We start from the raw sequence: 25629 nt of genomic DNA, 5'->3' as shown, positions 1-25629 counted from the left end.
ACAAACGCACAACAAGAGCCAAAGACCAGCGTGCTGTTCAAGCCAGGACGGTTTGCTGGGCTGCAGTTGAGACGCTGCACACAAACGCAACGACGGCCTCGAGGCCTCAGCTGGGTGATGTAGCAGAGTTTTGTTGCCCTCAGTTGTTAAACCTTTTATTTCATCAAAAATTCTGCATATTTTAAGAGTAAGCACTCCAGTTGGAGGGTGAATGAAACATTTGATGGGACACTGATAGAATCTTACTCTTCAAATCTAAATGTTTGAATGAAAAGTTGAAACTGATACAATTTACAGAAAACTTCCTTTCGTTGTCTGCACATCAAAGGGGTGACAGGTGAGTCCTGAACGAGAGCTGAAGAACTTTTATTTTGCTCCACAGCATAAAAGACATCAGGTGAAGTTTTTATGTTTATGTTTTGAAAAATTAGCAGTTGCTAACAAGTTGCTAAAGAAGGAAACTGTTGCCTGCTAAAGAAACTGCAGGAATCGTAGTTTGCGCCTTGAAAGTAGTTTTGCTACTCCAGTAAACCCTGCGCGAGACCAATGATCACATGACTCCCTGGCGGAGGCGTTCCAGAGATGACGTCGCGCTCGCAGCTCTGTGGTCTTCCTCAGTCTGAGTTTACCACATCTGTGAGGTGTGTCTCATATTTCGTGGCCTGTTAGCTGCTCTCGTCTTGTCGTCCTCACCTTTGGTCTCTCGTCACTGCTCCCGCCACTCATATTCAACAATCAGGTTTGTACGTCACAACTTCCTCCTTCTTTGTTCCTCGCAGTGATCACATGACCTCTGTGTAAAAAGTAGCTCCACCTCTGTGGCCGTGGTGGGACTGAAGCTTGATTCAGACTGCAGACTTTGCTTCTGAAAATTCATGGAAATGAATTTTAACATTTACATTTAAATAAGAAGGATTTGAAATGAAGAGGTTCTTGTTGCAATCTAGTTTTCTTACATGCTGGTCTGTCTACTCTGAGTACTTGTACTGAGTACTTGTACTGAGTACTTGCTGTGCAGGAGCTTAACTGTGACAATGGAGGAGAGGTTTGTCAACCTCTGCCGGATCACAAATCCACCATGCTAAATTTAGACCGCCGATTCGTGTGCTGCTCGCAACGCCTGATGCAACGGTGTGCACAGGCTTACCTTAGCGCGACCGGCTCATTAACACGCTGCTGGGTGCACGCAGCCTCTGATCTCTCGCTGTGTAATGACAGAAGGCAGCTGAGCCGGATAAGAGGCTTGGGCTGATCAATGGGAATGTCTGAGGTAAAATATTTAATGCTCCCGTCTCCCCCTCCCTCTCATCCCGACTTCATGGCTCAGCACGCCAGGTGCTGCACTTCCTCACTACATGATAAAAGTCACATTATCTCAAGTATGTGGAAAATTGGCCAATATCGCGCTGTCTGCCTGTTGGAAGTACAGCGCCAGGGAATCGTCTGACAGCCGACACGCCCATCTTTAGCAAAACGACGTCTCCCTGATCATAATGGTCCCATTCTGTCGCTGTCGATTTAGTTCTCATTGGTGACACCTTGCTAAGCTTTGCTGCTACACACACACACACACACACACACACACACACACACACACACACACACACCCCCCCTAATCATGTGTGTAGAATTGCTGTTGCTCTAAAAGGAGCTGATGGTTGATGGAAGGCTTACTTCTGAGTGAGGTAAAGTAGGACGCCATAGTTCCTACCAGGTGAGATGCTAACCTGCACCGACGGGGTCCGTCCCCGCTGGCGTGTTGGGTCACTCTTCAGCCCGTTTGTTCAGAGGATTCTGTGACCACGGCTCCTCCTTGTCTTTCAGCGCCTTCAGCGTGCATCTCTGCCGCTGACCTCTGACCTCAGCGTGAGGGCTTGTAAAAAGAAGCCGTCCTCTGTTTTTTAAAGATCAAAACAAGTCACCTGTCTTGGCAACATCTGGTTTGATAGCACGACACATGTGGAAGGCTTGTGTTATGATATATTTGCATAGCAGCGCCTCCCTCCACCCCCCATCCCTCCCTCATCCTGCAGCTAAATAAAGGATGAAAAACTCTGGAGGAGTGCGCAGCTTCACTATCCCACATACTTACAGCAGTGAAGTGGAGCACAGGAGGGATGAAGGGCCAGTTTCCTGAGTGGCCGGTGTGTTGGACTCACTTCCTGCTGCTGTGTGTGTGTAACGTCATTCCATCTCTGCTCTAGTTTCTAATTAATATTTCTCTAGACTTCCAGAGTCGATGCTGGTATTTACAGCCCCGCACTCAGCGCACGCCACTACACGCTGCCCTTCTGCTCATCAATAAGGGGTTCTGTGTCAGCGTGTGAGTAATTTGGAGTGTTCTGTGAGCACACACCTGGAACAAAGCCTGTAAACGGAGCCCCCTCTCTAGCGCCTGACTCACTCTGCCCTCGTCGAAGCCGCCGGCTTCATTACATGGCACTTATCAGGATTTAAATGCCACAGCGCAGTGTGACAGCTACAGGGCCCGGCAGCCTTCCTGCATTCATACAGCAGAAGGGCTGATCATCACAGGTGTCATGTCAGGTGCTCCTCAGCCACACACCTGCAGGCGTAGTGTTGTGTTGTTGGACTACACAGTTACTCTGTCATCAAGAGGTGCACTCAGCTCAAATCAGCCTGTCACTTAGCGGTTTTATTCCAGAGTGAGTGGTCTAGGGAGAGCTAGCAAGACATGATAGCCAGGCACTGGTGGCTAGCAGCTAATAATGGCTAGTTTAGCTTGAAATACCGTAAATCCTGAAGAAGCTGCACAGATTCATACACATACAACTACATACATGTAGATACACATATACGCACATATAAATACACACGTACACACATATAAACACACACATACATACGCACAGACACATAAAAATACACATATACATACATATTTGCTTACACACAAACACACACAGATTGACACATACGCACATATACGCATACACACACACACATACACACACAAACACACACAGACACACACACAACTGATAACCCAGTGACATCAGTGTCACCTTCTGCTGGTAGAAGAGGTCGCCGTCTCTGTGACCGTGAGGTCACGAACGACCACCAGGGCGTTCAGGAGACTTCCTGCTCTCCTTGGGTGTTACGGATTTACCTGCACCCTTGTTAACCTGTCCGCCTGCAGCTTCAGCGACCAGGTTTACTCCCTAACCAGCACCAACAGGGGCCACCACGAAAAGGTGGTGCTGTCACGTTCGGAGCTCCTGACACACACACAGGCCGCTGCTCCTGTCAGTGCTTTTAAAGCTGATTTCAGGTCAGTGTGAGAGTGCGGTTTACTCAGCTAGCCTGCAGTGAGAGTACATTAGCATGCCAGTGCTGTGCTGAGTGTGTGTTGGACAGGTAACAGGTGTGTCCACCGTGATTGTTGCATTTCCACCGCCACAGCTACAACTCATGTGTTTTTTTTGCGAGGACCCGAAGTCCAGATGTACGTGGATTATTTTTTTTCAGCTGAAGTGTCGCTCCAGCTCCATTTTCCTCCTTCAAAGCAGCTCTGAGACGTGTGAGGTGCCGCGCCCCTCATACCTGCTGCAGCAGAGGGGTTCTCCTGGGCGCTGATGAATCCGTCCATCGGTCTTCTCAGTGAGATGCGTCCCTCTCTGTGTTTCACTGGGTGACAAACAAGTTTCCAACAGCCTCTGATGCAATATTCATGTCACGAGTTTGGTATTTTGAATTTTCAGCAACTGGCACTGCGCAGGCCGCCCCCTCCCTGGGCATGGAGGTGGAGGGTGGGAGGATGGAGGAGGGAGAGGGGTCCTGTCCTGAAAAACACACTCCCGGCTCCGGCTGTTTACATCTCTTTGGCACGTCTGTGGCTGTTTCCATGGTGACGGGAGTAAAGATAGTTGGGATGCCTCGGGGATACAGTGCTCCAAATGGCGCTGATTGCTGGACGTGAGTTGAAGAGTGAAGAGGGCAGTCGGGGAGGAGGGCGCCGGCACACCCTTATCTCCACCTGAACCTGTGGGAGAGCGAACGCCAGCCACACGACAGACACACACCCTGCTTTCAGGCTGCGGCTGCTGTGTTTGCCTTTGACTCAGTCACTGCGAGATCACGTTTCCAGCGGCAGGCCGGCGCGCTCAGAGCAGATGCTGCGTTAACCTGACTTTCTGATTGGTGATGTGGGTTTCATTCACATGCCTGTAATTTTCCAAACCCACTCTGAGCTGTGAGCAGCAGCGCCACCGTTCCAGCAACCGCAACTGCAACTGCAAAGCATTTGCACTCCATTTTAGAATTGGCAGGCAGAGACGATCCCCCTCTGTGTCAGAGGACAGGATACAAACCAGCCCCTACCTCACCTTTCTCCTTCATTCCCAAGTCACAGGAAGCGAGCATGGCGACACTACCTTCAGCGTTGGGCCTCAGTACAGAAGCCTCCAACCCTGGAGGAACGCCACGTGGTCAGAGTCCTGGAGGGCGAGCCAACTCGTTGTCACTAACTTTGATTGTTTGTGGCAAAATGCAAGTGCTTCTACTTGCCAGTACTCAGTTCCAACAGAAGCTTTTCCAGAACGTTCCAAGCACGACAAAAACTCGGTTTGTCACCAAACTTTGCATCCTCAACAAAAGCTAGACCGTCTGTTCATGACACGATTCTTCTTCTCACGGAGCCGACGCTCTGACGCTGGCGAACCCCGCCGGCTCGGTGTCTTGAGGCTTCTCATTAAACTGTGCATCACTCAGGTGCACAGAGCCTCTCAGCTGGCGCACTTTACCACTGAGCGTGCACGTGGATGCAGGAAGAAGAGGACTTAGTTTTGGCCCAGTCTCTTCTGAAGTCCTCACACTGACAACGTTGCTGCGTTTGTGAGCTACAAGAGGAGGTTTTACTTTGATGCTGAAGTCGATTCCACGACTCCTCTAGCCAGGTGTTCTGTAGCGACAGCCACACGTGCTAGAAAGGCAACGTTCATCTCAAAATGTCAAGTTAATTCTCGACATATTACTTATTCTTGAAATGCACAATTGAAAACGATCTTCCTCCTCTGAAACAGTTGGACTTCATTCTCTGAGGGCTCCTCCCTGAACCCAACAGGCCTTCATACAAACCTGACTTCTTCTCACTCCACAGGCGGCCTGGAGGATGAAGGTGGATGTGAACGTGAGGACGTTGTTCGGCTCCCGCAGGAGCAGAGATTATTTGGGGGTTCGTCTGATTTGTCCTCTCGTTTCTGTCCAGGCTGCTGTCACATGACTGTGCTTCATTTGACTTCCTGATGTGAAACAAACCTCAGATCTCCAGAAGAAAACCAGAGGCAAAGAAAGAAGCCATCCATGAAAAGATAAATAGTTTATGTGAATCTCTCACACATCATTTACCTTTACTCTATACACATTGTTTTGAAGGTGATATACAGTATGTCATCTCTTTTTTCCCTTTATTTTTTTTTACAGTTTGACATAATGGTTCTTTTCAGCATGCACTTTAGAATGCCAACAAAAGGCTCCACAAATACAGACTTCAAACTAGAATTTTCCTCACACTTAAACATACAAAACATGAGCTGGGATCAAAAAGCCTGACAGTTTGAGGACACGATGGAGAAGCACAGCATCAGACTACCATGACTGTCACAGGTCACAGCAATGTACTCAACAGTTAGACACAAAAATACAGGTTTGGGTTCAAAAAATAAACAGGTTTTTTTTCTCCAAGTTACAACATTATCCTAAAAATACACAAAGAACGGTACCCCTTTGTCAATTCAAAGAGTAAAGCAGCGTGTGTACTACACAAGGAGGATTGTGGGTAGAGGGTGACACTTGAACAGCAAGCCCATCACGCCAAAACCCGACAGCTCTCTCAATCAGCCTGGAGATGCCCTCTCTCTCCGTTTCCTCGTCTTGTTCTAACGGGCTGCTGAAATCACAGTGTGGATCGGCGCGTTCTGTTTTCGGTGCTTATTGCAAATCTGATCTGATTGTTTGGGTTCTTGGGATTGCTACTGTGCAGATGTAGCCATTCTAGAAGTCCCGCTTCTTCTTTTTTTTTTTTTATCTTGGTAAACTTCTGCTACACTTTTGCTCCGGCCCCACACACGGGGAGATGTTTGGAAGAATCAAGTTATGCAGTTGTTTTAGCCACCAGGAGTCATGAGGAATAAGAATCATTTGGTTGGTAGAGAGACAGACAGCTGCAGCACGGACGCAGGGTAGTTGCATGGTCACTGCACAGCGGGAGACTTCTACAATGGCGCCTGCATCCCAGGGGACTGCCTCATTCCGGTTTGTGCTCAAATTAACTGGACGAGTGGGTCCACTCATTGGTGTGAACTGACCTTGGTCTTCCAAAAGTGTAGATCTTACCCTGGACTTTTAGGATACACACACACATTTACACACGGCAGAGCGATTAACCTACTGAGAATTACCAAGAGAAACAAAAGCAGATGACCATAATGTCACATTTATTCAACTTAGCACATTTGTCTCTCTATTATGTATATACTGTATGTAGAATTTCATATATGAACACACTCCATTTTTCGAACACAAAGTGCCTCAACTGATACATCATGATACACTTATTGCGAGGAGGGAAACCACAGCAAGATAAGTGATTGACACTGAGTGCTGCGGCGCAGCTGAGCAACCATGTTACCTGACTTGCCATCAAAAGACAGATGTGTGGACGGAGCTGCTTTGCCCAGATGTGCTGTGTTGTCGTATTTACAGGAGCGATCTATACAGTACCTGTTGATAGTCTCTTCCAAGGACGTGTCCTGCTTTGCACTCCTGTTTTGTCTCCAAAAGAAGGAAGCCAAAAGAGAAATCAGGAAAAGGGTAAATGCTTATCAGGGTTCCCTTCCTGAGCACTGAGCCTGAGTGGACCAGCTCTCAGTCCGTGTTTTTTGCGTGCATTCCCATCCGTATTGTCCAGTAGGAGTGTCCTTATGGCTCCGAATGGGGTCCTCCCACTGCAATAGGTCCTCATACTGTTGACAGTCTTATCCCACTGTCATTCAAACAGGAAATGAGTCGTCTAAATGGAATATAAACAGGTCACATCTCTAAATATCAGAAATGCATCATCTGTCTGTGTTGAGAAGACGCTGCCATGCACACACCTTCAGTTCGAAACAGAAAATGACCGCATGGTTCAAGTCTATGGGTCACATGACCTCCAGAGAAGTCAAAGCTGTGCTGGTTTAGGTGGAGGTGATTCAATCATGCTGTCCACAGACGAGGAGACATGTTTGCAAGAGCTTTTTCTTTTTAATTTTGGACTTTTTTCTTGAGCTATGAGTAAAATGCTTCTATCTGTGAGCCAGTTGCTAAGCAACGCTGTGCTACTGGTATAGACATGTTGTAGGGAAGGGTGAGGCTCATTGCTGCACGGTGATGTCTGCAGTCCCACACCTGTTGGCGCAGGGAGGAAATTCATGTCCATCAGGACAAGAAATCTCATTGATAATGAACCAGACAGACGGACACTAAAGAGGCTGTTAAGTCTGATGTGAGTCACAGACAGGAAGTTAGACGGCGGGGGGGGGGGGGGGGGGGGGCAGGTAAAGGACGAGTAGCAGTGAAAACCCTTTTTTGTGAGAGAGGAACATCCAGGTGTGATCCAGTTCTGCTCCTCCGTGCTTCCACTCCTGATGCTCGTGCGATGAGGGACCCATGATGGTCTTACTGGTCATGTCATCACTAAATATGGCATCAGTCCAGATTCGCTCAAACTCTCTTTTTTCTTCGCTCATCATCTACGATGAGGAAACAACATAGCACACGATCATCAGATCCTCGTACCTGCCCCCCCAGACAGGCTTCCCGAGTCAAGCCGCCGAAGCCGTCCTGGCACGCTGGCTACCTGCGGGAGGAGTCCAGGTACTGAGACGTGATGATGGCGTCTACTGCCCCCGGCGAGCACCGCAGCTGGGCTGAAGCGTGAGAGGCTCTCCTCTCGGAGCAAATGTGCTCTTCTGCAGGTCATTCTGCCAGCAGTAATTTGCAGCTGGATCTGAGAACAGATGTGCACCTGCAGAAGATCCAGCATCCCTGGACTGAGAGATCATTGAACCACCTCCATCTTTAGTCCATACAAAACAACACCGCCCAGCTTAGACCACGATGGCGAGAGGGTTCCGCACTGCACCCTGACCCCCACCCCCCACCCCACCCGTTCAGAGGGTTACCTTGCTGCCGTGGCGCGGCCTCCCCCAAGCCATTAAGACAGAACGCTGCTCTCTTGTGTGAAACCAGTAAACACCACCTCTTTGCAGTTATCTGAGTAAACAACCACAAACACCCCAGCATCATAAATCAAATGCAGAAATGCTTGATATTTGAATGTGTTAATTATGTGTTTTCAGAGTGGCTCGTCCCTTCTCCCCGGCAACACAGACGGACGATGGTTACAGAATGACGCCATGCAGGAACATGAGCAGGCGCAGCAGCAGGTGAAGAGAGGCGAGACTGGACGTGTGCTCGTGGGAGTCCTCAAAGACAGATCCTCGCCCCGTCCCTCCCATCTCATCCCAAAATAAACAGCAAACCAAAGACAAGGTCATCGTATGAGACAAAAATGAAGTGACATCTCTCTTTCTTTTTTTGGAAGCACGTCTTTTTTCAAGGTATCTAAATATAGCAACATCTAATATCCCTGATTATTAATATGTCCTTTAATAAACGCTGTGGCTGCTACTTATGAAGCCACCAGTCAGAGTCTTTTTTATTGCAAAGTACAACAATATCAGACTAAAGGACAGTGACACAGAAGTGATGCTAGTTAAGCTCATCAACCTTCAAGGGAGGGGGTGGCGGTGGGGGGTAGAAGCCATTAACATGAGTCTCTGCTACAAAGTCAAATACTTAACCACTAGTCACAATATTGAGAACAGAGTTCAGATATTATACCAAAGGGGGCGGGGCACTTTTGAGGGGTGGGTTAGGCATAAAGGTGAGGCGGGGCTGGACGTCTCACAGGATGGAGGGGATGGGGGAGCGAGAGCGCCGGAGCGGGCAGGGCGATCCGTAGGGTGAGGTCACGGGAGACAACCTCAGGGTGTTACCAGCCATACCAGCCACGCCCGCTATGTTGTTTAAGCTCCGGGATTTCTCATAGCCTTCAGATGGGGGGCGACAGAGAGGTGGAGGTGGTGGAGGTGGTGGTGGTGGTGCAGGAACAGGACATGAACACACACAGGCAGCAGGCAGGCAGGCAGGCAGGCAACGATCCGAGTCCGAGCCAGCCGAGTAACCCCAGGCAAGACAGGAGACAGGAGTGAGACCGTCAACGGTGACATACTGGAGGGTGAGAGCATGCTCAGCACAGTCCCTGACAACCTCCCACAGACGCAGAACGAACCTGAGTGGGTGCAACCAAAGAACCTCCGCTTGTTTCTTAAGTTGGTTTTTGCTGCATCTGCATTGATATCCAAAAATGACAGACTGGCATGAATGCTGGGAGAGCGGCGGGCGCGTCCCCCCACTCCCGGGGGTTAAAGCTGCCGTATCCGGCAGAAAGTTTGTCTCCCCCTTTTGGTATTGAGAGGAATCACAACAGCACAGATGGAGGTTGTATGTCTTTTTATCATGTCAGGCAGTGCAAGCTTGACTTGCTGTTGTGAGTTTTTGTAAGGAATACTACACGTATTAATATCACCACATTCGCTTTTCTGTAGTTTTCAGTGTACACCATGTGAATATCATATCAACTTGATTTTGTACAGATAATACGACATTCCCACGCTGTCGGGGAAGAGGCATACTGAGCATGCTCTATCAGCAGAGACGGCTGCTTCTTGTTAGCCCTCTGCTGATCTGAATGTGGATCGATGATGTCACTGTCGTGCACTTGTCGACTTCTCTTACGTCGCTGGACCAAACGGCCCCATCCTGACCATGAACATGGCTTCCACGATTCTGAACCAGAAGGCTGGAGGGTTCGCCCTCATGATGGCGTGTGATGCAGCATGTTGCTGTCTCAACCATGTCGCTAGTAGCATGAACTAATCGAGGCTTTGTCACATGTTCCATAGGTCAAAGTTCAAAGGTCAGCTCTTGTGCTCACTTGGACTCATCACTAGCTTTACTACCTGTACTTCTATAAACCTGTTTGTATTCAATGATGTCATCACATTGTTGCCATGGAGGCGAATGCGTGAGCTTCACTTGACAACAACATCATGGATGCAGGACGCAACGACAGCTGCAGACACTCGAGCTGCATTTGTTTGACTCGTGATGTCACACCTGATGTTCATAAACGAAACCCGAAGCGAAGATAATGGAATTATTAAAATCCCCTCATACTGATGGTTTCCCACAAAGAGCTGGGATTGACTGCTGTTAGCATAAACATCCATTTGACGTTATCACACAGGTAAACACATTCTATGTCTTATAAGTGCCACCTTTGGTCTTCTGATGTCACATGATGTGATGGCGTGAAGATATTTGATACGAACGCATCAGCAACTATATTCAAACCTTGGACGTCGCCGTTAGCTGCTCAGACGCCACGGCTCTCAGGGTGAACCAAACAAATAACAACGTCATGTGGTAGTTTGGTGTTTCTGATTCAACGCTAACGTTGGTTTTCTAGCTCCACCCACTCAGTCAACCAGTCCGGTTGGCTCAAGCTCCGCCTGTGGGACTACAAGCAGTCAGAGCAGATTATTTCAGCGACACTTTACAATCAAGGTCCATAAGTGACATCATCAGGTGATAATATGATGCATGAATAAGAAGCTGACAGTTGTGAGTTCAGCAATGATTTGTCAGTGAAGTTTTAGTTCATGAAGGAGGTGAATCATCTCCGAGTTCGTTTATTCTTCAATGAGCTGCACAGATTAATTATGCATGTTGTCACATTTAAGCATTACTCAACCATTAGTCACCCTTTATTGTAGTGTGGTGGAAAATGTGTAAAACTTCATAAAAGCATCTTGTTGCTGCTGCTGACTTTGAAAGAAACAATATTCTAATAATAATAATATGATAATATTCTAATATTATGTAAGAGCAAGTTACTGATGATGACCGTATCAGCCAATGGTGACACCATGGATAGAAATGACAACGACTGGGTGAAACGATGCTTCAGTTAACATGAACACATGAATAAATCATTGCTGGACGCACGAGTTGACTGTGACTGAACGTCCATCACCATCCCATCAATATCGGAATGTTGCTGAATGCACCCTTGCTGTAAAGTGTGATTTCTAACGTGAAAATTGAGCGTACCTCTGCATTCATTCTTCTCATGACATCATCAGTACAACATCTCACCAGAAAAGTCTCAAATATTTCCTCGAAATAAATTTACAACAAAATGGCGATGGCTTTAGTGAATGTTTGCATACTTCAGGCTCAGAATTCAAAGTCTACACCGAGACGAATACGATAGTGTGAGCTATCAGCTTGACGGCGGATCATACTGATGATGATGACGTGATGAAGAGTGATGATCAACCCTGGTATCTGCACAGGTGCAAACCTCCAGTGATGCAGCATGAGATGCGTCTTTGCATTCAGTCAAAAGAAACAAGCAAGCCAAAGCAACCAGATCATTAATGGTTAATGGTTATCAGCTCGCCTAAACTGAGGAGCAGCAGCTGATGGACTCGTGGCCTGATTACCATACGGCACCGTTTGTTTTGGCGACAGGGGGTGGGGGTGGGGGAAGAACAAAGGTCAGACTGGGTCTGAGCAGCAGGGAGCAGAGACCTGACGTTGAAGGACGAACGTGGGCAGTCAGGCAGCTGCTTGGCTGCTGAAGTGCTAAAAGCAAGACTTCAGCCAGCATGGGCTTCCATCACTTTAAACATTTTGGTTCATGACATTTTTTGCCCTTTGAAGGATCATGGGACAGCAACTAGGCTTGCTGATAGTTCAACACATGTGCCACGATGATCTTTAGCTTGGGTCAAAGTGCTTGGAAGGTCAAGCCCTTTCAAGTCTGACCTTTCCACCGATGCACCGCTACACGACTGTCGCTGATGAGTGACAGGGAAATCATCTGGGCAAATCTGATGGCAAGATTTGGAGACAGGTCAAGATCAATTACAGTTTTCATTTGAAGAAATACGAAAAAAACAAGCTTATTGGGTTCAACGTCTAGTGTGAAGCTGGACGGCTGGTTGCCACGGCATCAGACGCCTGGTTGATTGGAGCTTGAGGGCTGAGCGCTATGCTAACACCTGCAGTCTTCACTGTCCTGACACGTTTGGCCTGTTTGAGGTGTCCGATTATCGTGATGAACACCTGAGGACATGACGACAGAGCTCGGGGGGCTGATTCCCCCTCATACCAGTCATGCGTTTTTGTGTGTGTGTGTGTGTGTGTGGGGGGGGGGGGTGATGTCATGTAAACACAGTCAACAGTCTCAGCAAGCGAGCAGATACACTGCATAGATATCGTACGTTTTTTGGACGACTGGGCCAGAGCTGACAACTCCCCAGGAACCTTCTGAGTGGGGGAACCGTCTCCTGACTGCTCCTGCAGGTTCAACTAAGTGTAGAAGCTCTTAAAGGATCAAACTGCTCATTAACACCATAAATTCAGCCTGTTATTAGCATGTAATTTTGTTGCACTCAGAGCAGTTTTACAACAAAGAGATTTAGACTTCTCTTAAAGTTCTGAACTTTGGTTGACAATGAGAAAAGAGCTTTGATTCTCGGGAAAGTTTCATCGCTCCCGGGAAAAAGTCTTCCGAGCATTTCAGGGTCCGACAGTGCTGACTTGGACTTCGGTGCCTCTGTCATGGCTGAGTAGTTGCGTAATCTTTTATCAGTTCTTTTATTTCTGACTTTGAACTCCCGTTCAATAATGAATGACATGACAAAAAGAGTTGTGGCTGGAATGTTGATGTAGTGAAGTGGAAAACGATCTGCACAACGTCTTTTATTTTGAAAATCTCCTGGATTCTCTGCTGATCCTGTGTCTGACTTCCTTCCTGACTTCATCCAGGTTCCTGTCGGCGACCATTTCTACGAGCCCAAGCTGCAGCTCAACAAAACTACTTTCAGGTCAACAGGAGTCTGATTTGGGTTCTGAGGAGCGCTTAGCGGAGCAGACCTCAGCAGCAGTACCACGCCATGTCGGGCTGCACCGGGCCTCATGCAAGAACTGTTGTGAATTCTTCTCTTCTCCTTTTTTGGGGGCGGTGCGCTCGTATGAATGCGCTCCCTCAGAGCTAACAAACATTTAAACTCCAGAGAAGTGTGTAAATGAGCCGTGGAGGCGATGAATGACACCTGTGTGTAATTTGGTGCACCAGGCGAGCAAATGACCGTAAATACCACCCTAAAATACCATATAAGGCTTTGCTTCCTGTCCTGCATGCCTTGAAGAGATCAATCAAGTGGCATCAAAAACGAAGAAGAACATCTTTAAAGTTGGGGACTGAATCTGTAGTTTCAAATAACAACCAAGCAAAAGTTAGGAGTGGCACCAAAGGACTAAAGCAAAGGAATGAGAAGAGTCAGCGGTGCTCAGCCGCGTCAGTGCGGGCCGCTCAGATCAAGAGCTGAGGACACGGAGACACAGGAAACGGTTTGATGACCTCGGCAGAAGGAGGTCTACTCTGCACGAACGGCCCAATCAGTTACATCAACAGCTTTACAGTTCTATTAGAAGCTAATCCAAACTGCAGAGTCAAACAGAATCCATCAACGCAGCTATGAGGCTTAGCAAAAATATGTGTTCTTGTTTGACTCCAAATGCTAAAGTATTGCAGTGCAAGTCTTGATCAGACCAACAGCTCACGCTGGTCCTAAACAGGTCTGTATCTGAAAGAACACTCACAACAGGAGACGACTGGAGAACAGCACAAGTTCTTCTAGCGCACTCGTCTGCACCACTGGAGCACAAATCAGGCGGACGAGCGGTTCTGGCATGAGGCCCGGTGGTCGACTGTGGTCTCCGTGGCGGATTCAGGTGCCTGCTGTCATCAGTGGGCGTCGCCACTGTCATTTACTTCCTATACTGTCTCGTTTCTTGGGAGGTAAATCACATCCCACTGATGTTACATGACATCTGCCTGAATGTCGATGGATGGCAGCAGACGGAGGGCGAATGTTTCATTTCATGAGATCGCCCTGATTGTGTGCAGCAGAACTATCTGGTGTGTCGATGATCGACCGACGACTGACGTGAGAGCTGAACACGGACAACGAACCTGGCAACAATCAAGTGAGACACAGGGTCAGAAGGGTTTCCAGGCAACACGGAGGCATGAATACGCAGTGAAGAAGGCAACAGTTGTGAGTCAGACACACGCAAGAAAGACAAAGTTTTGCTGTGTGTCACTGTAGAAAACTTTCACAATCCTGACAGATTATGAACAGATTGGAAGAAAACATGAACTGAGTTTTTGAGCGACTAAAAAGTGGAGGTTCTAGATTTAATCAAACAGACTACACGACTCCAACTGAAGCCAAGTGAATGTCCCACACTCTCATGAACACTCGCGAGAACGAGAGTTTGCAGAGCAAACAACATGGAGGCGAGAGAGCTAGCAGCTGTTTTTATACGCACCGCCATCCGTGCCGTAGACGTGGGGAGTGTGGACTCTACGGCCTGCGGAGGGAGGTGGAGGTGAATGAACCACGATACATCCCAGAGCCAAGGCTAGGCTAGTAGGCTAACGCTAGGTGCAACAGATATGGTGACAGAGCAAATAATGACACATGCTCATCGCATCTGATCTTCCTCTTCCTCTGTTTTCTTTGGCCACTGATGGAACACAGTACCAGCTGGGCGCTCGCTGAAGAACTCTGACTGATGTCAGGAGGAGTGTGTGTTCTCCTCACACTCACGTTTCTGTGCCAGCTGGTGCAGACTGGACACACTTGATGGGACAGTGACTTCTGTAAGGAACCCTGCGTGAAAACTGCCACTGAGTTTCTGGCTTCGGATGACGCTGAGTTGGTCGTGTCCCTCTCGCTACTTTCAGCTGCTCTGTTTTGAAGACCCGACTTTTGAATTTTTTTGTGTAAATTTTAAAAATCTCTCATGCTCAGACTGGTTTGTGGTTCTTTATATTCTATAGGGACTGACAAACACTGGTGGTCCCTCAGAGATGAAACCTAACAAGACTTGAATGAATCAAAAATGAATCTGCGTCGATGCACAATGGCAAGCGTGAATATCAGAATCATTCCGTCAGACAGGAGAGTATCACGTTCACTTTGAAGGAATCAAGACTCAGAGTCCACTCGTGTTCTCTAGGATTTCCTCAGAGTGGAGGGGATCGTGATAAAAGCCGAGTCTCTACATGCACTTACCTGTTTTTCGTATCCCGCCATCTGCTGGGCAGGTGTAGTCACTAGCAGCGAGTAGAAAGCACGTCCCTCCGCTCCGGCGGTCCTGTTCCCGAGTGCTGGACCTTCGCATGGGGACGGTCTCCTCTGGAGACATGGTCAGATCACTGCCCCCACTGCAGTCCGCTGACAAAACTACAAGCAGGGACGGAAGACATGTTACATCTTTGGTCTGCTGGGGACTGTCCTCCTGATCACCACTAGAGGTCAGCTAACTGGGGGGGGGGGTGTTAAAACCAGTATGGCTCCAGCAGAGCTGAACCACCTCCATGAGAGCTTCAATGTGGTGCTGTGGTGGGGGGACATTCACATGAGCCTCATATTCCCTTCGTCTGCCTCTTCCATCTTGACTTGAACCCGTTTCATATCTTATTTAGATTTTCAAATATCTTTTTTATTTAATATTTTTTCTTTGAGTTGTTTTTAGTAAAACTTGAAGGGCAGGAGAAGCAAACCTAAAACACAGTGTGACGGCTCACAGCTTTAGGTTCGTGACGATGGTGGTCCAGGGACAGCGAAGACCTCTCTCTGGAATATCCTCTGATGGTGGTGCGGCTGGGGGCTGCAGGCCTCCTCACAAAAGGTCAGAGGTCAGAGGAGCTCCAGTTGATGAGGGAGGCTCAGGATTAAGACATTAATGAATGAATATTTGTCTCATTTTAAGAGAGGAGTCCGACCTGATGGCAGGTCCACGCGGCTGCATGTGCTTCCTGGAGTGTGTGAGCGGTGGCTGCTCGGTGTCACCAGTGATGGTGACCACTGCACTGAGAGGATTTAGCATGACGAGCGTCCTGGAGGCTCTTTTATATTTAAATCCTTCTTTTGGATGACAGTGGAAGCATCAGTGATACTTGGCTTTGGCCTCACAGGCAGTGCTTCATCGCCGTCTACGAACCAAACTCAGGTGAACAAACAACTCTCTAAAGGAAGACTTTTCTGGAATTCTAGCTAATGACGCTTCAAAAGAACCCCAACAAAGGATTTGACTTGGTTTTAGGTTGAATGCCTTTCAAAGGGCTGTGGCTCGCTGGGATATCAGAGGGTTCAGAGAAAACGCAGCCGTGTTTCTTAAAAACAGAAGCGGCTGACAAACGGATGCACAAGACTGCAAATGTCATCATGCTAACAGCGGTACAAGTGTAGTTGTGGTGACGCCCAAGTCATGTGACCGCAGTTTACTTCATTAGCAATTACGTTTCATAAGTCTTAAACAGGGCGTCCCTTGTGGGGACGATCTAAACTTTTGTTCTCCACAGAGGTGATTTTGATTATTCAGTGGATGGGTCAAGTTCATAAGTTCCTCTCGCCAGTCGTTTGATTATTTGATCAGTCACATGACCTGAGCATTCACTTCCCCATTGGAATCGGGGGGCTGTTTAATGGTTGTGCTGTGGATGCAGCGGAAGACTGAATTACTCAAAGCTGAACAGATCTGAGGTTCAGACATCCAATGAATGAACAGAGGGAGGAGGGTGCACCTGCCCTCAGGAGCGCGGCGCTGCCATGTAAAGGCTGTGCGTATAGAGAGGCCGACGCCAATTTCCATCAAAATCAGACGTGTCAGAGGAAATGACTGACAAGATCCGACAGGGAACAACTGTCGTACCTGCAGAGGAACAGATCCTACTGGAAGAAATACTTCTACACAAGGACTCTTTATTATGATTGAACAGCATCAGCTATTTCAACGCTTTTCCCTCTCAGCACTCTTGAAGAGCCCCCCCCCCCCCCATCACTGTGGCAACCAGACATGAAGGCTGAGTCTTCATGGAGCTGCTGTGGCGTTCTCAGGGGAGAGAACCACGCTGAGCCTCAGTGGGGAATCTGTCAAATAGCCCCAGCGTTATACCTTCAGAATTCATCTGGCGGCCACCGCATGACCCCCCCACCCCCACCCCACCCCATGCATGCTGTTACCTGAGCGGTTGCGTTCTAGTACCCTGCTCCCTTTGACGTGGCACAGGTCACCTTGAGTGCTGTTGCAGGTGGTGTTGAGATCAGCTTTGCAGTAGGTGGGCGACCCCCCCTGCACCGCCTGAGGAATGTGTTTCTTCCTCTTCTTGGGCAGCTTCTGCTTGGCCATGGCCAGAGAGTAGTACATCCCAAAGTTATTGACGATGACAGGCACAGGCATGGCTATCGTTAGCACTCCAGCCAAAGCACATAGCGCCCCCACCACCATGCCTGACCATGTCTCTGGATACATGTCACCGTAGCCCAGCGTAGTCATGGTTACCACAGCCCACCAGAAGCCAATAGGGATGTTCTTGAACTTGGTGTGGAGGCTAGCAGTGGGGTCATTGGGCTTTGCGCCGATGCGCTCAGCATAATAAATCATCGTGGCAAAAATTAACACTCCCAAAGCCAGGAAGATGATGAGGAGCAGGAATTCATTGGTGCTGGCCCGTAATGTGTGGCCCAGCACTCGAAGCCCCACAAAGTGACGTGTTAGCTTGAAGATACGCAAGATACGAACAAAGCGCACCACCCTGAGGAAGCCCAACACATCCTTGGCAGCCTTGGAGGAAAGGCCGCTCAGCCCTACTTCCAAGTAGAAAGGCAGGATAGCCACAAAGTCGATGATGTTGAGCACACTCTTAACAAACTCCAGCTTGACAGGGCAGAAGGTCACACGCACCAGGAACTCGATGGTGAACCAGAAGACACAAACACCCTCCACGTAGGTGAGCGCAGGGTCCGTTTCAATCTCGTACTGCGGCCCCAAGTCCGGCAGGCTGCTGTTCCGCATCAGCTCTGTCTTGTTGATGATGGTGTTGAAAGCTTCATGAGTCTCCAAGCAGAAGGTGGTGATGGAGACCAGGATGAAGAACAAAGATGCAAAGGCAATAAACTACGGGAGAGCAGAGGAGAAAAGAGAAGAACGTCATTTCACGGGCTCAGAGTGCAGCAGTTCAGGAGAAATCAAATCACTTCCTCCTGAGAGAGAGGAACTCAGTAAGGGTAAATGAACTTGCATGCTTTCACTGGGCTCCAGAGAGAGAAGAAATCTATCAGCAAGAGCAACAAACAACACCCCCGACCGCGTGGCGCAGGAACAAACTCAGACTTCATCTCCTGCTGCCGGTGCGTTGACCAGATGACAGCACAGCGACCAAGACAGCACTTGACTGCTGTGAGAAAGATGCAAATACAGATTGTAGATTTGATTGAATATTTTTGGACTGGGTTTATTTTGGCCATGATTTGCATTTATGCATTGTTTTATCGCATTAAGCCTTAGGAACCACATCTTCACGTACTAACAGATCATAGTAGCTCTGGAAAGATGAAGCTCTACGCCGAAAATGAGCCCACGTCACCAGGAGGAGGACGAAAACAGGTCTGTATGGGGTGAAATGAATAAAAACAAAGGCAATTAGAAAGAAAAATCTTGAAAGAGTGAATGAAGAGTGTCTCTGGGAAATATGTGTCCTTCGTCTGTTACTCATCTCACACCAACTGAATCTTGCTTGGTCCTCCATGTTTTGAATGATTTACGAATGTTGCATTATTGACAGAATGACTGTTGCATGAATGTGTTGAGAATCCCCAAACTGAAGCGGTGAAGCTACGTTTCAGGCTCCTTCTTTGAACCAAACATACAAAGACTGAAACCCTCAGAGATTAAAGTGAAAACCGCATCGATTTAAAAGTGCAGAAGAAAGTTTCATCCAGGTAAAGGAGATGATGTGCACGGCCGATCACACCTGAGCTGCAGCCGCTGATCAGTAGCCAATGGAGAGTTCTGATAGGAGCACAACTTCAGTGGGACCACTTGTGGGCCCACGTTAGTTTCTAATGTGGGACGATGTTAATTCTTCTCTGACTGGCCGGTGTGGAACACTGAGCAGGACGAACCGTCACACCTGTACCTGCTGGTCAGACTTACACAGAAACGCCACATTCATCTCCATTGAAAGATGTAGAAGTGAGCATTTCCTTTGATAAAGCTCATGTCACCTTCACTGTACCACTCAAAGTGATTGCAATTAATATGCATGCTTTTTCAAAGACATGACGCCCTCAACTCCAGGTCACTGCATACTCCATCAATTCTGGGTCTTCACTGCTGTTGTCCTGGAGGCTTCACCTTTACACCTTCATTTACCGGTTCAGGTGCAAACCCGAATCTGCCTCCAAAATATTTGTGATGTCTCAAATTCTGCTTTTAGGACCGCCTCCTAACGCCGATGAGCTCAGATATTCACCTGACACCTCCGAACGCTGCAGCTGCAGAGCTGACGTCTGGTCTTCTCCCTCCACCTTCCTCCCACCATACATCCACAGCAGGCTCTGCCTACGGAGCTCCAAAGAAGTCCTTGTACACCCTGCCATGTTTTTAGATTGCATGAATCACACACTCAAAAATATCTGTGCCACTATTTGGGTCACAGCACTCATGAACTGTTGGAGTGTTCATTCTAGTGCTGTTAGCGTGTGCTTGGTCATGACTACGATTAATGCGCTGTCGCTGTTCACTCTCTTTTATACAGAACAGTCAGTTAGAGCGGGTCAAAATACATAAGTACTGTATATATGTGTGTATATATACACTTTTATGTATAGATATGTATATGTACACACACACACACATAATGTGTGCACTATGAGTCATGTGTTTCCATCGGCTCAATAATCAAACCTAAACCTGAGACTGCGTGATGACTGCACGGTTCCGTCTCTAACCTCTAATCTACACTCCAGTCCGACGACCAACACCTGAGGCGACCGGTCCTGCCAGCTGTTCAAGTTAACAGTTTCACACAAACATCAGCACCCAGCAGGGTGCCTGTCAGTGACCTTGACAATTGACCTTTGACAACCAACATTTTGTCAGTCATTCCAGCAGAGACGAATATGAAGAAATTTCTAGAGACGACGGGGATGACGCCTGCGGACAGATGACCTTGAACTGTCCGAGGCTTAAACTGGGATGGGGAACCAGAACCGAGAGGGTTTTGGTTGGCTCCCCCCTCCGTGCTTCTAAAGCAACCGGTCCGCTCAGTTCTGTCTCACCTCCTCTCTCTGGCTTCATCTGTGCGTCCTCCTCTTCCTGACTCCGGCTCAAAGGACCAGCTGGACTGTCTGAGCTGTTTCATTTGGCTGCTCAGGATGCTGCGCCTGCTAATGACAGCTGCCGCCTCTGCCGGCTCTGTCCTGCAGTGGTGGTCACGTCTGCAGGGCGAGGACAGAGACCCTCTCCCTCAAGAACACTGAATTCATTTCCAGAATCATGTGAAATTCTTAAAAATCAGACAGAAACACGGATGTAGATGCTAACACAGGCACAGCCTCACGAACACACACCAGCTTACTTATGACAGACATTAAAAATGCAGAGGTGCGGCCCTAGCATGTGATCGCAACAGGCACATGCTTCTCCACATCCTGGTTTCCAGCTCACACACTCTCCGCATGCTAAATATGTCCCGTACTCCTGGAAGAGAGTGCAAGACAGCCGTTTCGGAGCACAGCTAATCTAATTCAGCCTGAGGACAAATCCCATTTACCCGCCATGGTTTCATTACATGTGAGGTTTTGAGCTTGAGCCCTTCTTGTCCGCTGATGCTCATTGTCCACGGAGGCTGTGACCTTCTCGTGTCTGTAGAGCCACATGTTTTCATCACCACTAATCATCATCAATCACTGCAAATAACCCGCGTTCTACACACCAGCGCTGTTTTACATCCACACTTTTCCTCTGCGTCAAATCCATGTTGCAGGTACGTGTCGCTGCACACGTCTCCGTCTTAGCGGTGGCGACAGCGACAGCTGTGGCGGTACAGTCTGGAGCAGCACGTCTCCTCCTACGCTGTTCCACACACTCGTCTCCACACCAGCTCCTCCTCCGGCTGGAGCTCCTCTGTGTGTTTCAGATATTTCAGTCAGCGTTCTTTGACCTCTCAAACGTCTCCATCCACGTTGGTTGTGATGGGTTCAGAGGATTACTTTAACCAAAAATCAACCAAAATTACAAACCAGGCAGATGATGTCACTGGGACGTGAACTCGCTCGACGGGCACAGGGCGGCAAGCACAGCATATCTGACCCCGCGTTTGCACCCAGTTCTTTTCATGCACATTTTCAATTTTCACTTTTGGAGGTTCGAAAATGAAAGTGGATCCGATCTACTTTGATGACCCCCTTTACCTTTTGCCTGGTGATCAGGTGATACGTCCTGGTGCAGACTGGATGACGGATCCCATCCCACTGCTGAGAACATGCATCCACACCGAGGCCTGACTGAAATCAACCTGTTTTCGAAAGGTTAAATGAATCCATCACTCCAGGAATCAAACACAAGCTTGAACGGTCCCAGGTGGACATGTTTTATTCATCACGACTGAATCAGTCTGTGGCCTCTGCAGGCTCCGTCTCCTGGGTCAACAGCTCGCTGTTTCATGAATGCACCAAAAGGAGAGAATACAATCAGACAGAAGGCCTGAACCGCTGCTGTTGAGGTTTACGTGAACCCTCAAGGCCTCACAGTGTCAGGCATGCATGTGGGGATGAAGTACAAAGATGGAAGAAGATCATTTTGAAAAGTCAATCATTGAGTAAAAGTCATCGCACACAAAGAAATTGCAGCAGGAAAAGTTTTACAAATGAATATACAGTAGACGAGACCTTCACCTCCACGAAAAACCCCTTTACATTTGGTATTGGCTGAAAACCCTGACCTGCCAATCACGTATTAAAGCACATGAAATACAGCCACAGGTCTGTCTGTCACGTGGGGGTGATGTGATGCGTAGAACGCGATCGCCATCTAACACTGACTTCATCACATGAGGAAGGAAACTTGAAAAAAGGCAGAGAAACAAAATTGGCAGAAAAAGAACCAAGCTTCAACTGTGACAAACCAAATACCTCCTCATCTGCTGACAGAGCAGAGCAGCAGACTGACGAGGACGCAGGCGAGTCACGCCAGAGGACAGGAAGTGAGACGCTCCTTTATTGGTATTCCTGCATGGTTGACTGCATTGCTGATTTTTTTAGCTGCTTAAAACGAGTGTAGTTAGGACCATGTGACATGACCACGGTCTCACATCTCATATGAGCCACATGTGGCGAATGTCTCCACTGGGTCTGGGAGTCAGGAGGCTTCTTACATAGAAGGAGATGTGATTGGCTGGAAAGTCGTGTTGGCGTTGTTGTGGATGTGCGTGTAGATGTGACCCTGATGGACCGTGCTGGTGTTGTCACTCCAGAGCTCTAGAAAGCTCTAGAAAGCTAAGAACAGAACGACCCTCCAGGGTCACGTGTTTTTTTCCATACATCCCTTCATTGGTTGGCACAGCAACATGTTGGATGGGCAGAACCTTGGCATCCTCCCACTGCACCCCCCGCTCCATACCACACACACACACACACACACACACACACACACACACACACACACACGCACACGCACACTCACACGCACACACTAGCAGGCAGCTGGTCTTCTGAGGCTTTGTTTCAGAAACCGCCCTGCTGGCTCAGCCAATCAGATGGCTCAATGCCTCCACCTCCTTTAGACTGCCGCCATCTGTTTGACACCATGGATGGATGCTGGATGCGCCATCAACCTCCATGCTGTCTTCAGTTAACTGGTGACATCATCAAGCTGAGGGGACCCCGGGGTGATAACGCACTCCAGGAGGACCTCAGACACACACGTCCACACACGGCTGGGATTAAACCTGAGGGCTCACGTGATTCGCCTCCTGCTTCTGCCTGATTGGCTCGTTATCACTTCAATCTGGATGGAGGGCTTCTCCTCCGTGTACACGCGTGCAGTCGGCAGACGTGTACATGTGCACGCACATGTGATGCAGCTGAGACTGGGACGTATGCACAGAGCGTGTGATGCTGGGGGGAGTACTACCAGCGTAGTACAAGAATAGTACCAGTGTAGTGCCACTGTACTACCAGCGTAGTACAAGAATAGTACCAGTGTAGTGCCACTGTACTACCAGCGTAGTACAAGAATAGTACCAGTGTAGTGCCACTGTACTACCAGCGTAGTACAAGAATAGTACCAGTGTAGTGCCACTGTACTACCAGCATAGTACAAGAATAGTACCAGTGTAGTGCCACTGTACTACCAGCGTAGTACAAGAATAGTACCAGTGTAGTGCCACTGTACTACCAGCATAGTACAAGAATAGTACCAGTGTAGTGCCCGTGTACTACCAGCGTAGTACAAGAATAGTACCAGTGTAGTGCCAGTGTACTACCAGCGTAGTACAAGAATAGTACCAGTGTAGTGCCAGTGTACTACCAGCGTAGTACAAGAATAGTACCAGTGTAGTGCCACTGTACTACCAGCGGAGTACAAGAATAGTACCAGTGTAGTGCCACTGTACTACCAGCATAGTACAAGAATAGTACCAGTGTAGTGCCCGTGTACTACCAGCGTAGTACAAGAATAGTACCAGTGTAGTGCCAGTGTACTACAAGCGTAGTACAAGAATAGTACCAGTGTAGTGCCACTGTACTACCAGCATAGTACAAGAATAGTACCAGTGTAGTGCCAGTGTACTACCAGCATAGTACAAGAATAGTACCAGTGTAGTGCCACTGTACTACCAGCATAGTACAAGAATAGTACCAGTGTAGTGCCAGTGTACTACCAGCGTAGTACAAGAATAGTACCAGTGTAGTGCCACTGTACTACCAGCATAGTACAAGAATAGTACCAGTGTAGTGCCACTGTACTACCAGCGTAGTACAAGAATAGTACCAGTGTAGTGCCAGTGTACTACCAGCGTAGTACAAGAATAGCACCAGTGTAGTGCCAGTGTACTACCAGCGTAGTACAAGAATAGTACCAGTGTAGTGCCACTGTACTACCAGGGTAGTACAAGAATAGTACCAGTGTAGTGCCAGTGTTCTACCAGCGTAGTACAAGAATAGTACCAGTGTAGTGCCACTGTACTACCAGCATAGTACAAGAATAGTACCAGTGTAGTGCCAGTGTACTACCAGCGTAGTACAAGAATAGTACCAGTGTAGTGCCAGTGTTCTACCAGCGTAGTACAAGAATAATACCAGTGTAGTGCCAGTGTACTACCAGCGTAGTACAAGAATAGTACCAGTGTAGTGCCAGTGTTCTACCAGCGTAGTACAAGAATAATACCAGTGTAGTGCCAGTGTACTACCAGCGTCGTACAAGAATAGTACCAGTGTAGTGCCAGTGTTCTACCAGCGTAGTACAAGAATAGTACCAGTGTAGTGCCAGTGTACGACCAGCGTAGTACAAGAATAGTACCAGTGTAGTGCCAGTGTACTACCAGCGTAGTACAAGAATAGTACCAGTGTAGTGCCAGTGTTCTACCAGCGTAGTACAAGAATAGTACCAGTGTAGTATGGTACCAGTGTAGTACCAGTCTAGTACCAGTGTAGTACCAGTCTAGTACCAGTGTAGTACCAGTCTAGTACCATGTTGTTTGTAGTATAATTGCTGACGTCCTGATGTGTCCTGGGAGAGGAGAACTCAGAGAGAATGGATGCAGATAGAAGATTCAGCCAAAGAAAACCAGAGGACTCCTTGGTTGAGTGAAGAAGAAGGAGAAGAAGAAGAAGAAGAAGAAGAAGAAGAAGAAGGAGAAGAAGAAGAAGAAGAAGAAGAAGAAGAAGGAGAAGAAGAAGAAGAGGAAGAAGAAGGAGAAGAAGGAGAAGAACAAGAAGAAGGAGAAGAAGAAGAAGGAGAAGAAGATGGAGAAGAAGAAGAAGAAGGAGAAGAAGAAGAAGAAGAAGGAGAAGAAGAAGAAGAAGAAGAAGGAGAAGAAGAAGAAGAGGAAGAAGAAGGAGAAGAAGAAGAAGAGGAAGAAGAAGAAGAAGAAGGAGAAGAACAAGAAGAAGGAGAAGAAGAAGAAGGAGAAGAAGAAGGAGAAGAAGAAGAAGAAGAAGAAGGAGAAGAAGAAGAAGAAGAAGAAGGAGAAGAAGAAGAAGAAGAAGAGGAAGAAGAAGAAGAAGAAGGAGAAGAACAAGAAGAAGGAGAAGAAGAAGAAGGAGAAGAAGAAGGAGAAGAAGAAGAAGAAGAAGAAGGAGAAGAAGAAGAAGAAGAAGAAGAAGAGGAAGAAGAAGGAGAAGAAGAAGAAGAGGAAGAAGAAGAAGAAGGAGAAGAACAAGAAGAAGGAGAAGAAGAAGAAGGAGAAGAAGAAGGAGAAGAAGAAGAAGAAGAAGGAGAAGAAGAAGAAGAAGGAGAAGAAGAAGAAGAAGAAGAAGAAGGAGAAGAAGAAGAAGAGGAAGAAGAAGGAGAAGAAGAAGAAGAGGAAGAAGAAGAAGAAGAAGAAGAAGGAGAAGAAGAAGAAGAAGGAGAAGA

The 25629-nt window shown here is 47.9% G+C and overlaps 1 protein-coding gene and 1 long non-coding RNA gene across 7 annotated transcripts in view; one reads left to right on the top strand and one right to left on the bottom strand.

Annotated features, from left to right (window-relative positions):
• Positions 1-564: 564 nt before the first annotated feature.
• Positions 565-8742, top strand: LOC147262474 (uncharacterized). The gene is made up of 3 exons (XR_015112387.1): positions 565-739; positions 5228-5343; positions 8361-8742. It is a non-coding gene; the product is annotated as an uncharacterized LOC147262474 (long non-coding RNA).
• kcnc2 (potassium voltage-gated channel, Shaw-related subfamily, member 2) overlaps positions 5324-25629 on the bottom strand; it is a 70857-nt gene continuing 50551 nt past the window's right edge. The window contains exons 2-6 of one of the 6 annotated variants that reach the window (XM_086201354.1): positions 17235-18168; positions 15282-15452; positions 14533-14574; positions 8184-8274; positions 5324-7030 (exon numbers count right to left, since the gene is read on the bottom strand). In XM_086201354.1, coding sequence (XP_086057480.1) covers positions 8216-8274; positions 14533-14574; positions 15282-15452; positions 17235-18168 — 1206 coding nt within the window. In that variant the 3' untranslated portion in view covers positions 5324-7030; positions 8184-8215. Of the gene's footprint in view, positions 7031-8183; positions 12024-14532; positions 14575-15281; positions 15453-17234; positions 18169-25629 lie in introns of those variants that run through there. The other 5 variants (XM_086201355.1, XM_086201356.1, XM_086201351.1 and 2 more) reach the window with 5 other exon arrangements.

Source organism: Aulostomus chinensis, chromosome 4, assembly GCF_037954235.1.
Source record: "Aulostomus chinensis isolate RoL2024-O1b breed Wild chromosome 4, RoL_Achi_v1.0, whole genome shotgun sequence".
NCBI classification, from domain to species: domain Eukaryota; kingdom Metazoa; phylum Chordata; class Actinopteri; order Syngnathiformes; family Aulostomidae; genus Aulostomus; species Aulostomus chinensis.
Note: the sequence above shows the minus strand (reverse complement) of the source record. Positions and strands in the feature narration are given on the sequence as shown.